This window comes from Plectropomus leopardus, chromosome 19 (genome assembly GCF_026936395.1).
Source record: "Plectropomus leopardus strain MGB_pleo_1.0 chromosome 19, ASM2693639v1, whole genome shotgun sequence".
Lineage (NCBI taxonomy): Eukaryota > Metazoa > Chordata > Actinopteri > Perciformes > Serranidae > Plectropomus > Plectropomus leopardus.
This window is the reverse complement of record NC_142194.1, coordinates 26,468,430-26,486,009: the sequence shown is the minus strand read 5'-3', so window position 1 is coordinate 26,486,009 and position 17,580 is coordinate 26,468,430. Positions and strand designations below refer to the sequence as shown.

At 36.9% G+C, this 17,580-nt stretch overlaps 2 protein-coding genes across 5 annotated transcripts in view; one reads left to right on the top strand and one right to left on the bottom strand.

The window, feature by feature from the left end:
- The window catches only part of caskin2a (CASK interacting protein 2a), an 83,878-nt gene extending 76,597 nt beyond the window's left edge, over positions 1 to 7,281 (bottom strand). For all 4 annotated transcript variants that reach the window (XR_015774946.1, XM_088069839.1, XM_042508054.2 and 1 more), the window contains exons 1-2: positions 7,159 to 7,281; positions 2,100 to 2,547 (exon numbers count right to left, since the gene is read on the bottom strand). Coding sequence is in view for 3 of the 4 variants with exons in the window: in XM_088069839.1 (XP_087925965.1) it covers positions 2,100 to 2,193 (94 nt within the window). In the remaining variant the exon portion in view is untranslated. The remainder of the gene's footprint in view (positions 1 to 2,099; positions 2,548 to 7,158) is intronic.
- Positions 7,282 to 12,762: 5,481 nt separating this feature from the next.
- On the top strand, positions 12,763 to 17,105 carry LOC121959014 (uncharacterized). Its single transcript, XM_042508195.2, has 5 exons — positions 12,763 to 13,057; positions 13,208 to 13,380; positions 14,281 to 14,563; positions 15,861 to 16,030; positions 16,123 to 17,105. The coding sequence occupies exons 1-5, from the start codon at positions 12,880 to 12,882 to the stop codon at positions 16,585 to 16,587; spliced, it is 1,269 nt and encodes a 422-aa protein (XP_042364129.2). The 5' UTR covers positions 12,763 to 12,879; the 3' UTR covers positions 16,588 to 17,105.
- The last annotated feature ends 475 nt before the right edge of the window (positions 17,106 to 17,580 follow it).

The window sequence follows — 17,580 nt, the reverse complement described above, 5'->3', positions numbered from 1 at the left end:
ACACAGTTGAATTGCCTTTTTGGTCCATTTGCACAACAATTCAACACTGTCTAGCAGAAATGTAATCAATATCCTTGTCTAATGCTCTGCAGATGGTAAAAAGATTAGCCATAACTGCTGTGTACGGAAGCCAAAGAACGGCAATGCTTTTTGCTATTATCTAAAGATCACAAGTTAATTATTTCATTATCTTGAGAAAACAAGCTTTGTCATCTCATGATAACAGGATAATCAACCTGTAATTACAAGAAAACAAACAAAGTTGCGTTATATCGTTATCGAGAAAATGAGCTTTACTATTTTGAGATATTATAACAAAACAATCTTTTAGTCATACTATAAATAATCAACCCATTATAGCAACATAAAAAAGTTTAAACAAAAAAAATGTTGCAAACACAGCTGCTTGCAGCTTCCTTAGCCCTTTTTGCACTTCACACAGTTAGACACATTTCTGTGGAAAACAAAAAATGACTTAATATTTAATAAATACAGAAATATTATAAATAAAATAATTAATATATAAATGCATGGGGCATTAAATAAAGAAATATACAACTAAAGGTATAAATAAATAAATATTGGTAAAATTAAGCCTTACTTGATGTTTGCAATATAGTCATTCTAAACATCTGCCGTCAAACCAGCAGCAATACACAGACTGTATGATATATTGCATGACTGCCTAAGTAGCCTTTAAAAACAGGAAGAGACAACACTTATATTACAATATACAAAATCTATGACGATATTTAGACTCATATCACAATATCAATGTAATACTGATATGTTGTCCATCACTACTATCCCTAAGTACTTCTGAGCTGCTCTTCCAAAATAGACATTGTGGCCTGCTCAGGGGCCCCTTTATGGCAGTTTAGAAAACAGCAGAGCACATTACTAATTCACTTTCCCCTGCCGCATTTTACCCAGTTTGGCAATCAGTTGTTGTTCACAAACACAAGCACACAGCAATACAAAAACAGGCAATATTAGTTTTAAATATTCTCTGCCAAGCAGTGCCGGCTGTCTGTGCAGTGTGTATAGTGTGTAACAGACTTTTTCCTGACAGCCACAGCTTTGTTCCCAGAGCTTGTCACTGAGCAGCCAGCCACGCTGATGAAAGCCCACAACAGATAACGCCACAAAGAGAGGCTTCAACTTCACAGCCTACTTGGCTTTAACTTTCCCCAGGCTTGGATAAGGGAAAACTCTGTCATTTGCAACTATGTTACTGTAAAAGAGCTCGCTTTGTCGCCTGACTTGGAATCTATGCAGATAAGGACATCTGAAAGCAGAAGAAAGACCCCTAAAACCCACACAGCAAGACTGGAGAGCTGCAGGGGTCTGCGCTCAGGAGATTAGCTCGTGTTGTGCTGCAGTTTGAATCCACTTAGTTTCAAATTGTCCCTGACCTGGCTGCTGGAGGGGGGTTGTGTTTTGTGGTGAACCTGATCTTGTTGTTATCGCAAAGAAACTGCATTTGGTTAAGAAGTGATGTCCCCCGTGGCAGCAGCTCTGGCTCCGCTAAGTGCTATTCCATCGTGGAAACTATTACACTCCAAAGAGGGCCGAAGCAAAGAACAAACACAAAATCAATCGGTAAAGACACAAAACCATGTCTCACTCTGCCTCTGTTGGCTCTAGGGGTTGACAGATTATGCCTGGCTGATTATTGAGGCCAATATTTGCCATTTTGCCAATTATCTGTATCGGTATTTTATTTTAATTATCACCGATAAAATCAATAAATTAAAAAGTGCTAGTGAAGTGTCAGCATGGAAGGAACTTTTACTTTGTAAAACTTCAGGGAGCTATTTTTATTTATCCATTTTTTATAGAAATTTTCATTTTATAAAAAAAGTTGCAAGGAATTTGCTGCATATGATGTTGAGTGTTTCAGTTTTGATTTAACATTTGCCAAAGGCTCTTAAAGTTTGGTGTTGGAGTTTGTTATATTCCAAAAGTACTGATGGAAATATTTTTATTTTTATTTTAAATGCTCAAAGTACCAGTTATCATTCTCATTAACTACTAATAATCAATATCGGCCGTTAAAAAAACAAAATTGGGCGACCCCTCGTTGACTCTGTACTCACTTGTTTTGTTGCACTTGACTTTGGAGAGGAGTTTGTGCGCCAGCAGAAGATCTCCAGTCTTCACGGCCACCAGCAGATCCTGTTCTTTCCCCATGATTACACACCTCGCCACAGACACACAAACTGCTTGCAGTCGACAGCCAAGTTCGCTTTTTTTTAGTCTTTTCAATACTCCTTTAGGCGAATGGTTTCAGCAAACATTTGCCGGCAAGTTCACAGGCAGCCGCTGAATCCCAGCCATGACAGTCTTTTTCCTCTCGCTGCTGAAGTTTAGGTCCATTATCGCTGATGGTTGCCCAGTTGTTTTCGACAGCAACCTTGGATTTGGAGTTACAGCTGGACAAGTAGAGATTTAGTTGCCTGCAGGGCTGAGTGTATGTTCATAGTCCATCTCTGTCAACCAGAAGGCGGCAGCAGCCCATCCTGCCATTACACTGTGAAGGGAATGCTAAAAACAAAAGAAAAAAGACAGCTTAAAAAACAACAAATGACCACTGACAAGGTGCTTAAAATTATAATCATTTTGTAACTTTATTTTAAAATGCATTCATAAAAAAAATAAATATAGTTTTTCCCTCTGAGGCTGATGACTGTCAACAAGGCAAACATCAGCCAATACTGATGTCCTGCGAATAAATCAGTGCTTTCCTATTATCAAATGATCAGATGTTGTTTTTTGTGATTAATCAATGGGCTGTTTAGTTTAATGTATGAAATGGCAGAAAATTGTGAAAAAGTCCATCACAGTTTCCAATATCTTATGATGACATGTTCACATCTCGTTTTGCCTGATCTATGCAGTTTAATGCCCGAAGATATTCAGTTTACAAGAAGTGCAAAGAAAGTGTCAGCATGGGAGGAAATTTTACTTTGTAAAACCTCAGGGAGCTGTTTTGATTTATTCATTTTTTAATTTAAATTTTCACTTGACTTTATAAAAAAAAAGTTGCTGGGAACTTGCTATGTATGATGTTGAATGTTTTAGTTTTGATAAAACATTTGCAAAAACAAAGTTTTGTGTTGGAGTTTGTTATATTCCCAATTGACAGTAAGATTTTCATATTTATTGTAAATGCATATTGGGTCCATATATCAGCTATCAGTCTCATTAATTACTAATAATCTGTATCAGCCTAAAAAAACAATATCAGTTGACCACTAATAACCATTCATCGATATCTTTTCTATATCTTTTCTATTGATCGATTAATTCTTGCAGAACTACTTATGCCAGTTGCTTGATTCAACAGCATGAATGCAAAATGTAAATTTCTGCATTTGTAGCAATCAATAAAGCAGTTTTTAAAGATGAATGCTGTCAGATTTTTTTAAAAAAAGGACTAGCCATGTGCCTTTAACATGACCCAACTCTTGTTTGTTTTGTCAGATCCAGGAAGTCCGTTCCCTCAGGAGTGTGCAGCTAATCTATTACTCTTCCCGTACAGGAATAAGGTCTCCGTCCATTGATAACATTCCCTGAACTTAAAGGAAGCATCCTTTCAGTCAGAGCCGTGTCTGGCGCTCTGCTAGCTTACGTCTTCGGAAAAAGTTTTGTATTTTTCTTTCCAAAGAGGAAGGTGAGGAAGAGCTGGCCCGCCACTTCAAAACAAAACCAATTTGCCTGAGATCCTAATCACTTGGGACAGCAAGTGAAGCAGCAACACAAAAGGGGCACAAAATAACCAGGAGAAACGGAATAAAGTGTAAAAACAGTCTGTTTCTACTACTGAGGCGACATCAAACAGGCTGTTTCAGTGAGCCACACTGCCTCCAATTACAACTTTACAGTCCATTCTGTGTGCAAAACAAAACCACAATTAGGACTGCCAATCAAGCTAAGAGGCAAACTTGGAGGAGATAGTACAGCATCCAGAAGGTTTGAGATTAAAAAAACAGTCAGTTGTATTTGTTTAGCAGACCTCAAAAGCATTTTTATTCTCCTTGACATCCCAAAAGACATGACAAACCCCCTCAAGTAAATAATCTGTTTCAGCAGCAGCTTTTTGTCTTTGGTTCAGTTTGAATATGTTGTATTCAGGGTATACTTTGCAAGTCAAAAACATAAGAAGCATATCTCAACTGCCAGCCTATTTAGCGTGGTTTCACAGATAGTTCAGTTATTCCTCCTGACTACTACTACTACTGTGTAGCACAACAGCAGATGCCAATGCATGTCTTCACACTGACACATGATCTAAAACTAGCCAGGCACCTTGCCAGGCTGTAAACTCTTGCATAGCCCTTCACTGACATAGCCAGAATATAAACAAGGAGTCCAAAATGGGCTTGTTAGCCTAAATGTCAATGGATAGAGCAGTAGTTAACCCTTTAAACTTCAAAAAAATGGCTTGATTTCTTTTAAAAACATGGGGAGAAGGCAATAGGTAAATAAATTTTTTAAAAAAACACTCAAATTAGCATGAAATTAGTAAAACATACAAGAAAATTACCTGGAAATTTGTTATAATAAATAAAGTTAAAAAAAATATATATTTACCAGAAATAATTAATTAATACAATGAAATAAGTAGCAAATAAATAAAATGACCTTTACTTACTGTTACTGACTGCACAGACACATTGCAGTCATTGGACATACAAAGATATGTATTTTAGTTTGTTTGTTTGTATTTTAGTCTGAAAGCACTGACACCTTCATGTTTCAACAATAAAATGTCCCACTTAGTCCAAAAACTTGGAAAGAAGGCAAAGAGCAAAAAAAAAAGCAATAACCCAAAAATCTGCAAGAAATTAGTAAAAAAATACAAAGAAATTACCTTAAAACAAAAAAGAAGTGAAAATAAACAAATAAATAAATAAATAAACAAAGAAATGACCTGGAAAAGTGCTTAAAAATTTAATGTTTCTCTAACATAATTTTAAATGAACAACACCAGAAGAAATGACCCAAAGATTTGTAAGAAAATAGTAAAATGCAAGTAAAATTACCTCATAAATTTGTATCAAAAAAGAAATAATTAAAGTTTAAAAAAAAACAATACATGACCGTTTAAAAGTGCTTCAAAATCATAAGACTTTTGTAACTTAATTTTAAAAAGTAATTATTAGAATTATATCTACTTTTTCCATCACTTTTTCTTTTTTCTATAGACATTTCCCTATCTCTTTTAAAATTATTTTTTTAAATCTAATTTCTTTTAATTTGTGAAACATTTCTGACCATTGCCTTTTTTGACATGTTTTTGAAAGAAGTCACATCAATTTCAAAGGGTTGAAAGGTTTAAATAGCTGTGAAAGGCATCTGAAAGCAACACAAGAAAAGTCGCCCCAGGTTTCAAGGGGTTACATAGGGTTCAGTGAAAATAGGTGACTTTGTCATGGAATCCTGAGTGATAGGTGTCCCACATGTGAGAAAGCCCATGATAAAACCGAGTCTCATGTTTGGTCTCAAAATATTTAAAATAATCAAGTGAAAACTATTTTAGAGGAATGCAAGCAAAAGAATCTTTATTATTATTGAGATTTTTTTTTTTCTGAAGGGGGATGCATGGGGGATGCTTGATAATATCAGCACATTATCTGTATCAGCAAATAATGGCTTTAAAATGAAATATTGGCACCTAAAATTAACATGTCTGCCAATATGATGACGCTTTCATTATGGGACTTTAATTAGTTTAAATAGGTGAAGTTTGCCCTGGTTTTGGCTATTGTCAGGACTGTCTCTGAGAGAGCCTCATCTAAGCCTGTAAAAGTGGGATGAATTTTATGGTTTTGTTTAAAATTTGTAACAGAATTAATACTGCGTGTTTTACATTAAAGTAGCTTTTTTGTTTGCATAGTGAATGTGTACATTTTTAAAAGCACTGTATTTTGTGTTTGCATCTGCCACCAGTGGGCCATCATGATAAGTAGGAATGCACGACCATATCAGCATGCCATCTGTATCAGCCAATATTGGCTTAAAACAAACTTTCAAAATTGGCCAACATGCTTTTTTCTTAATAAATGTCTTCATCTGCCAATGGGCCATCACGAAAATTGCATGCACCCTTAATATGATGTTAATTCCACTACAGACTAAACTTAATGATCACTAAAATTAGGTGGGGGAAAACGTGGATTTAGTGGTATCAGTATCAGTTATTGCTCAAATGAGTTGTTATATAGGGGCATATGGGATGGATACATACATATATATAGATAGATAGATAGATAGATAGATAGATAGATATAGATATAGATAGATAGATAGATAGATAGATAGATAGATAGATAGATAGATAGATATATCGTGCATCCCTAATAGTATGTCTTGCAGCAAAAATGTCCTTGAAACTATTTAAGACCAAACCCTATTCTCAAATCTGTCAATTTTATCAAACCTTGCTGGCCAACGCAGGTATACATCAATTCTGACATTTTCTAACACCTGTATGAAGTTTTTACTCTTGCTTGGGATTTCGGCATGCATCAAATCCACAAATTCATCTTAACATTTAAGAAAAACCTCAAGGAGTCTGCTTCTTTATCCAATTTTTCAGCAAAATAGCGTCAAACCGAGTGGTGACAACTAAGAGTCAAACAGTTACTAAAAGTTGATATTTCTCAAAAAAAGGTCTTGTTAGATGGTTTGTGTATATGCCGAATTTAACAGAGAACACTACTGTTTCGATATAAGTGGTTATGTATGAATGTCACTATTGTTACTGTTTGCTAGTAACAAAAATGTTCATTTGTTCCTGCGATGGGACAGTTTCCCCATAAGTACCGTGGGAATAACTATGGGATCAATATTATTCAGCCGGTACCACCAGCACAAGAGAGACTGTTTCTAAATCTAGTTAGGCTGTCTTTTTGGACACATTTATTAGGGTTTGTCCTCTGTTAGTCATCGTATAGAGTCTTCGTACATTTAGCTTGTCCGCGTTTGCTAACTTGACAGTCTCAACTGTCAAGGTGTTCAGACTCTCGGTCACGCAAACTCCAAAAACACACGGTTTTTCATCTCTACCGTGGATTATTTTTATAAACTGAAGTAGTCTCAGTTAGCATTTTTCATAAATAAATAAGTTTACAAAGCAAGGAGTGTTGTTACCTGTTGTCGACGATGAAGTGCAGGTGACAAGAGACAACACATTCACTGAGGAGTTACTGCGGGAAGAGCGCTGGACAGCACGAGACCGAGGCGCTCATGTCAAGTCTAAAACACAAAGAAAACAACTTCCGCTAGTAAATTTCAAAGTAAAACCGCCACATATGTTGACACTTTAGTTGTTAAATTGAATAATTCGCCATTTCATTTGTTAACAATATCCTTTGCCACGGAGTGTTCGCAAGTGTTGAATAGCCCATTTATATGTTTTATAAGAAATGTTGGACGTAAATGTCTTAAATTACTGAGCAGTAATCTTTTGGCAGCCCTGCCTGCCTTTTCTTTGTTTTATTTTGAAATCAAAATTGCATAACTTCTGCTATTATAGCATCTATTATCCTTCTGAACTCCCACTAACTTCACACAGTTTCTGGCTGTTAAATGTATGCCTGGATCACACAGAAAGGGTACAACACAAATTTGCAATTCCAGTGATTAATTAATAAGCTCAACCAGGATGTTGCCTCAAACAGTCTTATTAGTTTTTGGTTGGCTATTACAGATCCATATTGGGTTTTCCTTTAGGTTTAATTTACCTGCAGGGACTCATATATAAATGCTTTGCTGTTAAACTGAACTTACCTGTCTAGCTGAAAAAAAGGACAATGAAACGGGACATTGTCTTATACATTATTTGTAATGTATACTGTTTCTTGTATGAGTGGATTATGAGACAATTGATCCTGGGCACAGATACAGTATGTAAAGGGCCCCAACACCTCTTCTACATAGTAGCAAAACACATAGACTTTGTGATAGTTTTGTGACTCTTTGATGTAATTTTATGTTTTGCTTTTTGTTTGTTTGTTGTTTTTTGTTGTGTCATGTCTCGTTTTGGTCATTGTGATTGTTTTATGTGTCCCCTTTGTTTGTCTTGTGTCTCTTTGTGGTTGTTTTTCACACTTTTGTAGTTATTCTGTGTTAATTTGAGGTATCTTTGTATCTTTCAGTGGTCATTTTGTGTCTCTTTATGGTCATTTTTAGTCCCTTCCGGGTCAGAACTTGTTAATTTGATATTAAACATTTTGCAAGTGAAGGCCAGGGGTCCCCCTGACACTTTTGGCCCCAGGGCCTGTGCCCCGTAGGCCAGTTCAGTAATCCGTCCACGGTTGCTTTTTTCCTGCGTGGGATCCCCTAGAGGCCCCTCAAGGACCCCCCTAGAGTTAATGAGGAAGACCCTGTGCTTAACGCGGTGGCGACATCTACTGGTTGAATACTGTTACTGAAATTAGTCGTCATCACATTCAAGACAACCCCTCTCTCTTCGTGTTATTTTTGCATTTCAAGTATAAGCCAACAAATATAAAATAAATTTACATCGGGAAAAAAAATCTACGCCATCCCCAGGGTGCAGTTTTTCAAAACTTTTCTCTGGATTTAGAATTATAGAGACGACCTAATCTTCTTTCTTTTGATCCAGGCTCAGAGGGATTTTGCTAATTCTGACTCATTTTTTTTATAACTTGTCAAGATCATATTGGTATCATAATATGAGGGCTGAAAGTCTATAAATAGATCTCTATCTCAACATGTTGTCAAGCCAAAAGACAAATTAATAAAGAGTAACAAGAGTACCATAATGTGTGTAAATCTTATTCACCCGTCTCCATCAGTATGAATTCAAAGTCAAAGACTAAATAATTCCATTCAAAACCTCTCATTTCTTTGCAGCTGTTATGAGTTCTCTCTTCTTTGTAGATTTAATATAATGTGTACATGAAATAATGTGCCAAAAGTGCATCAGTTCCAATCTCTTGCTCTCTCCAGAGTGCTATGAATATATCACATTGGATTGTTTTGAGCATTAAAATATAATGCCTGAGTTCAGAAATCTGTCACATATACCCCTGATCAACAGTAAGAGTTAATTGTCAGTTTTATCTGTGTTTTATTTATCTGTTTCAACAGCATCATTATAGAAACAAAACTAATTTGAACACCAAAATATTTGTAGAGAAATGGAAACCAGATTGTAGAACAGGGATACCAAACATTTTTTGCTTGGGGGCCATTTTTGCAAAAATGAAAGGAGGCCAGGAGCCAGTTGAAGCACCCCAAACATGTTTTTAGGATTTTAGAATTTGATAGATTTTAGGACATTTCTCTGATTTTAAAATAGGACAGTCCTTTATTAGTCCCATAGTGGGGAAATATGCATTTTGGGAGTGTTCTCAGATTTTAGGACATTTGTAAAATTTTAGGACAATTCTAGGATTTTAGGACTTCTCTGATTTTCGAACCATTGTAGAAATTTAGGGCATTACTAGGATTTTAGGTCGTTTTTAAGATTTTAGGACAGTTCTAGGATTTTAGGTCGTTTCTAGGATTTTAGGAAGTTTCTAGAATTTTAGGACATTTCTATGATTCTAGGACATTTCTAGGATTTTAGAACTGTTCTTTGCTTTTATATCTTTTGTATAATTTTAGGGTGTTACTGGTTATTTAGGATTTTAAGACATTTCTCAGATTTTAATGTCTCTAGTGTAACAGGTTTGTAGGATTTCAGGATTTCAGGACATTAGGGGCTTAGCTAGGGCCTCTGTCAGGGGCTGCAGGGGATCCTCCACTGCCACTATTTTTGATAAATAAGCTTTATTTTGATGCTGTTTCGTGCACTCTGGCACCTTATGTTTACCTAAAATACAAAAACAATTCCCAGTGTGAGTCATTTTATTTTAACTAAGATCTTGAAAATGGTTGGGGGTGCCACCTATTGGGGACCAGATTGGCCCCAAGTCCCTAAGTTCAGTATCACCGCTGAAGTATTTTATTTTATCATTTCCAGCCATTTTACCTCAAGTTTCAGTAGGGAAATTTTGAAGGACACATTTTTCAAAGGTTGTTTTTGAGACAGAACAGCTCATCAAAAACACAATATAGGGTTTTTTCTCTGTCATTCAAAGCCTAGAATGCATTCCTCCTGGGAGATATTAGTTTTTATAATGCTAATCTCCTAGACTAAGAAAGTTTATACTTGGGCTCATGGAGGAACTTTTTTAACAATGCTCTATCGTGTCCTTGTTTATGATGATATTCTGTCAGTCAGTATTCCCTTACGAAACCTTACAACAGCAAAACATGTGCAGAGAACATTTTATCCACAAGGTTAACTATAAAGAGTTACAGTACATCCTGTCAAATATGAAAATCTCAGCTGTCACAATTCAGTATGCTTGGAGTGAAACACCAACAGCATTCTAAAGTTTATCAGTATGGAAAGTGCTGGATGGCTTGGAAGCTTTAAAATAATAGCAAATGCGTCATTATTAGCTCTGCACTTCATTTGCACCCACAGGCCCAAACCTCATACTGCATATGAATAGCTCTCAACACAACAACAACCAACAAAACAGATAACAAGGGGTGTGATACATAATACTTGATAATACATAATACATTTTCTTTAAGGGTAACTTTGATATTTTTTATTTTGGACCCTATTTTTGTTTTTGTGTCTAAGTGACTAAAGCAAATAACGACTTTTGATGCGGTCCAGTAGAGAGCGCTGCAGCCAGCACTGATGGGACAGGCTGCAGTGTAACCACTTGGGGCATTTGTGCACTGTCCGTGTACATGCACTAAAAATGCTTGTTTTTGCCACTGACAGGCTCAGATTGTTATTCCAAGTGTCTGATAACATTATGGAAAGGATCTCTACAGAGATAGACCTTTTTCTTTAACCAAAATAGCCTCACCAAACCCACCAGACTACACTTAAATAAAAGGTCATTTTAAAGAGCTTGTGATTGTTGCTACAGTGGGAGGTCAAATCAGTGTGGCTTTTGAGATTTTTAGTTTTTGTTCTGTCACCTTCAAATCAAGTGTATCTGACAATGATAAACTGATTTATTTGTTTAATTATTTTTTAAATAGAGTCTGCTGGCTTTGGAAATAACAATGTCCGAGCTGTTTCTTGTGAGACAAAAAAGATCTTAGTTTTTAACAAAAAGATTGATCTCTGAAGGCATCCTCTACATTATGCTGTCAGACATGTATGCTAATAACAATATGAGCCTGTCAGTGACAAGATAAGCACTTTTAGTAGATGCAAATTGAAGTTGAACATGCCCAAAACGGTGACATTGCATTCTGTTTTGTGGGTGATGGCTCACACACAATATTGTTCAAGTTTTTAAAAATTGTTGCTCCCATCAGTCACATATAGACAATTACAACAACATTACATGACATTATATTATAATGGGACAAAAAGTGAATTTTTTTTTGGCTTTAGCTTTTCGCTGACAAATGTGGTTGGGTTTTTTTTCTTTCTTTTTCTTTTTTTATAGAGACATCACTGCGTTTCCAGCTTTTTCTTAGCCATTGGATCTAAGCCAAAATATGATGTATTCCTGAGCATAACCACTGATTTTTGTGCCTACCCTAATCAAACGTTAACCACAATGTAATTAATGTAAATTTCCAGTGGTTTATCTGTTTAATACTAACATACAAATGTGACATATCCTTGCTTGCAAAAACATACAATGCGGACATTTATTCTGGTGATTGGGTTGTGGATATCTGTCCTGTGTTAGTTTTTTTTTCTTCTCAGCTCTAATCTTATTTTTGAGTGCTCTTTTTGTTTCAATATTATATGATTATGATTCTTAAAGAATAGCCACGACATCTAGTGTTTTGCAATAGCGTTTTTAGCATGTGAAAAACACCCAGAAAAGTGTTTACTATGACAGTGTACTATGGTCATCATGGATTTAAAAAAAAACATAGAGGGCAATATTCAAAGAAAAAAAAAAATTGGAATTTCTGAGAATAATGTCACAAAAGAAAAGAAAACAATTTTGCTATTCTCTGAGTTTATGAAGAAAAAAAATCTGAAAAATTGTGTTTTGTTTTTGGGGCTCAAAGAACCACATCACATAAAAAAAAGAAACCACTATTTTTCAACATTTTTTTCTCAAAAAACTACATTTTAAAAACATCCTATTTTTTCCTCAGCATTTTTTGTGACTTTATAAAATTAGACAATATCTGTTTTTTCTCAGAAATTTGTGAGTTTTTTGCTCAGAAATTTGTAGGTTTTTTTCTCAAAAATATGCGGCTTTATAGACTCAAAAAATATTATTTTTTTTCTCAGCAAATTGTGAGTTTTTTTCTCAAAAATGTATGACTATATAAACTTAGACAAAATCCCTTGTTTTCTCAGAAATTTACAAGTTTTTTTCTCAAAAAAATTTGACTTTATAAACTGTCTAAAGAATGTCTAATTTTTTTTCAGAAATTTGTGAGTTTTTTTTAGACGTGTGACTTTATAAAACTTCTTTTCTCGCTGATTTGCGACATTAGTCTCGGAAGTCCTGTTTTTTTTTTCCCCTCTCAGAATATTGCTCTCCATTTGGGTTTGGTTTTTTTTTTGTTTGTTTGTTTGTTTGTTTGTTTGTTTGTTTGAAAAATCTGCAATTGCACTAATACGCCGTCGTAGAGTGTTAAATCCATATGAGCCCACAGAGTGAAGTGTAACGTGGAGCAGCGTTTAGGTTTAACCGCTGGGGGCCAACATAGTGGCAGCAGTGCAGTATCAGGACCTTATACACACAGCAGAAGAAGAAGAATGGCGGCGGAAACGGAAGTCAAAACAGTAGTGTTTTGGTTTTTGAACAGATTTTGAACAGGTTTTGAACGCTTCATCCATGATTTTGAAACATGGCTGCGAACGATGTTTTCACCACACGAACCAGGTGGACTCGGGACATGGAAGATTTATTGGTGGACTTGTGGAAACAGTATGAGTGTTTGTACGACGTGTCCTCGGATACATATCACAATAAGCTGGAGAAGGAGAGGTGCTGGGAGGAGATAGCTGTGGCTCTGGATCTGTCCGGTAAGAGAGACACAAAGACACCAGAGTGTGTGTGTGTGTGTGTGTGTGTGTGTGTGTGTGTGTGTGTGTGTGTGTGTGTGTGTGTGTGTGTGTGTTTGTGTGTGTGTGTGTTGTGACATGTCATCAGTATGGTTGTCTCTCTGCCTGCAGTGGAGGAGGTGAAGGTGAGGGCTACATCTCTGCGGACTCAGTACACCAGAGTCCTGAAGCCTCTAACATCAGGCAGTGGGAAGAATAAAGCCCTGACACCCAGACAGAGGAGGATCCTCAAGTCCCTCAAGTTCCTCCGAAAACATGTCAATCCTCGCTCCTCGGAAAGCAATGTGAGTGTGAAAAGATGCAAAAGGTACTGATGATAAACAAAGTTTACCTCAAATTAGGAGACAGACAGAGATCCTGAGATTATTTCTAAACCTTGAAAAAGAGTCTCAGAATATCCTCAAGACATCAGAGCTCCAGATGACAAACTGTTTGACATTAGTCATCACACAATCACTCTTTGGTCATGGACAGATTGTGAGACAGTGGGCCCCTGGGCACACATATGCAAAAGGACCCACCAACACTTCTACATCAGAGCAAGGCCCTCAGACTTTGTGTTTATTTTGCATCACTTTTTAGTAGTTATGCATCTTTATGTTGTTTTGTGCTTCATTGATGTAACTGTCTTTTTTGTTGTTTTTGTGCCTCCTTGTGGTTGTTTAATGTTTGCTTGAAGTTAATTTGTGCTTTTTTAAGTTATTGGGTAATTGTGTGTATCCTTGTTTTGTGTCTCTTTGTAGTTCCTTCGCATCTCTTTGTGCTCTTCCATTTTTTTACAGTTGAAGCTCAGGGGCGCCCTAACTTTGGGCATTTCTTGGCAGTTCAGTAATTCACTGCTCCGTTTATGTGTGGTACAAACACATATCTGGCGCCATTTTCACAAAATATACAGCTAAAAACAGGAGATGGAGAAGAAATTCTTAAAAATAAGTGCCATAATTGTTTACTTTGTGCAGAGTTAGGCATGTGAATATATATATATATATATATATATATATATATATATGTATATACTGTAGAGAAGCAAGTAAGCAATCAAGCACATTTGTAGATTTGGAGCATTCACCATTAGCTGTGGCTAGCTTACCAAAAACAAATGTTTCCCCATCCTGTCATTTTTTTAAAAAAAATCCCATTCAGTGACTATACAGATGCCTAATTACACATGATCTATGCCACAGGTTGACCAGACAACAAAAGACACATTGACCACACAACTGGAAAGTGATGGCAGCAACCCAGAGAACACAACCTTCTCCCTGGACCTGGACTCTGGCAGGTCACACTCACCTGCAGATAAAGTTGCCATTGCTCGGACCAACTGGTCTGTAGAAAAGGAAAACAAGCTCTTGCAGCTGTGGCAGCAGCACCCCTGTTTGTATGAATTTTCTGCAGACAGATTTCACGACAGGTTGGAGAGGGAAAAGAAATGGACTGAAATCGCTACCACTTTGGAGCTTCCGGGTAAGTGTGGGCTTGTGTACGTCTTCTTTGTGTGTGGTGAGACAAAATGTTTGAAAGGTTGAATTAGAAAAAGATAAAAAATGTCATTTGCTATTTTTCAATTGATGGATTTTTAGGTTAGTGTAGGGATGCCTGAGCTTTTTGAACCAACTTCTACTTTAAGTTGTCAGTCTGCCGAGATTCACCAGTCAGAATAGGGAGCAATATCACTGATACTGCATTCAGTATGTAAATACACACATTGCAAAAAAAATCCAGGTAAAATAATCTAGATATTAAAAACACTTTTCTAAATTAGAAAAGTATTTCTCTACCTGACTGGGACTGCTGGCACTGAGAGGAGGCAGTTTGATTCTGTTGAGGACAGTAGGAGCTGGTTGTAACCCTGAAGCAGGAATCAAGGTGGTCATCCATCGATGTGGGTCAGTACTTTGATTTTCATGTAAATGAAAGGCAGACACACAAATAAGTTGATCCAAACAGTGCTTTCAACTTCAAGGCTCATCCTCTAAGGTTGGGATACTTTTGTTCCACGACTAGATTCCAGAGCTAAACATTCATGCCAGGCGATGCTCTGTGTCCCAACTAACTCACCCCAACACCCAAACACAAGAACAATAGAAACCCACAAAATGCTGATAAAAGTCATATTCTCACACCCTTTTTCCTTATTAAATAGAGAAATACAACTGTACATGTTTTGAATTCCAACTTTCTCTCAGAGACTGACAAGGCTTGATTGCCTCTAAACTGGACAGAAACAAAATAACACTCACCCAAATCATCTTGGTTACTCTTGCTAGTAATGTAATTCGTCAGTCCACTGTTCCAACAGTCACCACCTCCACTATGGTCCAAATAAATTTGTAAGTTACAAAGTTAGATGCAAAAAAAAAAAAAGCTGTTATTCCCCATGGTCTCTTTCTGCCGCTGCTGGCCGCCGGCTGTTTACGGTCCTCTTACTTCTCCCTCCACCAATCGGTCTCACTGTGTCTTTCAGCTGAGCTGCCTGCTCCACCAGTGGAGACCGCATACTGAGCTCTGGTGGTGCACGCTGTACACTACATATAATGAGTTTAATAAAAAGAGGAGCGTCTGTATTTAATATGGTATTGAAAAACATACCCTCAGGATTTCTTAATACCCTGGTGTACCGTAATACTATGATACCGCCCAAGCCTACTACTGATCAACCAACCAACAGAGTGACCTATGCAGCTGCTGCTCACTGCTATAAAAGAAGAATAATTACTGCACTAAAACTTGTGAAGTTACCTCGTTTTTGCCTGCCTTGCAGTTGAGGATGTAAAGATTCGGGCCACCTCTCTGCGAACTCAGTATTCCAAACTGGTGAAACCGCTGGCTTCTGGGAAGATGAGGAAACCCATAACAGGGAGGCAGAGGATGATCATGACGTCCTGTGAATTCCTCAAAAAACATATCACCCATCGTCCCACTGAAGGCAAAGTGAGTGTTACAGTCAAAACAACCCCTGATAACTGCTAATGGCACAGCACCTGTCTACAGTTTAAAACATTTACATGTCATTTGTGTTACAGTGTGACCAACTGATAAAAGATGAGTTGGTGACTCAGCAGGACAGCAGCGAGAGCGAGCCAGAGAACACAGCACTGTCCCAGGACCTTTATGGTGGAGCGTCACCTTCACCTACTGAGAGCTCCTCTGTTTCACCTCCTCCTCCTCCTCAGCTTGCCAAAAAAGAGCAGGACACATCTGACAAGGAAGGACAGAAACTGGCCTTTTTGCAGCACATATTAGATGTTTTAAGGGAGAACCACAGCAAGGAACCACAGAAAGACTGTGAGGACGCATTTGGTGTCACTGTTGCAATGGAACTGAAGAGGATACGAAACCCAGCACTGAGGAACAGGGTCAAAAGACAAATAATGACAGTACTGTATGATGCTTTGGACTCTGAGCAGGTGACGGACCCACTCCCATACCAGCCCCATCACGCATTCCAGAGGGAAGATCCCCATTCTATTACCGTAGTCATACCTTAACATCTCACTTGTATATTGTGCCACAGAAAGACTGAGATAATATTTGGAATTCAGAAATGTTTTCTCTTATTTTTAAGCTCTTTTATTTATTTTTGTTGTATGTTAGCTTGTTTGTTAGCTTTAGGCTAACTAGCAGTGGCGAAAACAGTGTTGGTGGTTGAGAAACATACAGTAATATTTGCTACAGTGTTGCAGTGTTTACATTATTATGTAATTATATATCAGACATCTGATCAAAGTTTGATAAAAGTAAGATGTACTCCATCTGGCAAGATATTTACATTAGGTTCAATAAGTCCACTTTTTGTTGGAGGTTTCAGGTGGCGGTGTTTTCCTTCATTGTGATTCCTGTATGAAACGACAGTTAGCGTTTGTATTTGTTTGATACCTAATCCAGTTTACCCTGGTTACATTTGAGTTTCAGATTTTAGGAAAGTGCCCAGACATTTCTCTCTGTCATTTTTCCCAAATTGCGAATAAACAATGAAACAAAACTGGCCTTTCAATATGAAAGACAATGTACTTTTTCTTTATATTTGATGCTGTGCTAGCGTACTTTAAGAAAATGAAACAATAGGTAACAGGTTGTTGAAACTGAAGTCTGAATTGATTTTATAAACACTTTTCCAGGTTCTTTTCTTGTTTTGTTTTGTTTGTAAAACCTTACATGCTGTAATACCTTTTCATGAACTAATTGCTACCTGGGTGTTTAATTTGTTATAAGGCTAATATATACTCCCTTGACCAGGGTAACACAATCATGGAAACCTGGAAAAGTTGGTGAATCAGTAAAATCATTTAATTTTTTGAAAAATCATGGAATTAAAAAAAAAATACTTATGTTCTGTTATTCCCTCTCTGTATGCCAGCTATCTAGAATTAGGTTTAAATACAGAACAAATATGATATTTTTGAATAACACTGGGCAAGTGATCACATTACTTTGACATTTTAATAACTAATGTGATATTGCCAAGAATTAAAACCGAGACA

Excerpts from the sequence above, each read along its gene's own strand:
- LOC121959014 (XM_042508195.2), top strand. The coding sequence starts at position 12,880 with ATGGCTGCGAACGATGTTTTCACCACACGAACCAGGTGGACTCGGGAC. Across the intron at positions 13,381-14,280 it reads CTCGCTCCTCGGAAAGCAAT|GTTGACCAGACAACAAAAGA; the intron begins GTGAGTGTGAAA and ends TCTATGCCACAG. Across the intron at positions 14,564-15,860 it reads TACCACTTTGGAGCTTCCGG|TTGAGGATGTAAAGATTCGG; the intron begins GTAAGTGTGGGC and ends CCTGCCTTGCAG.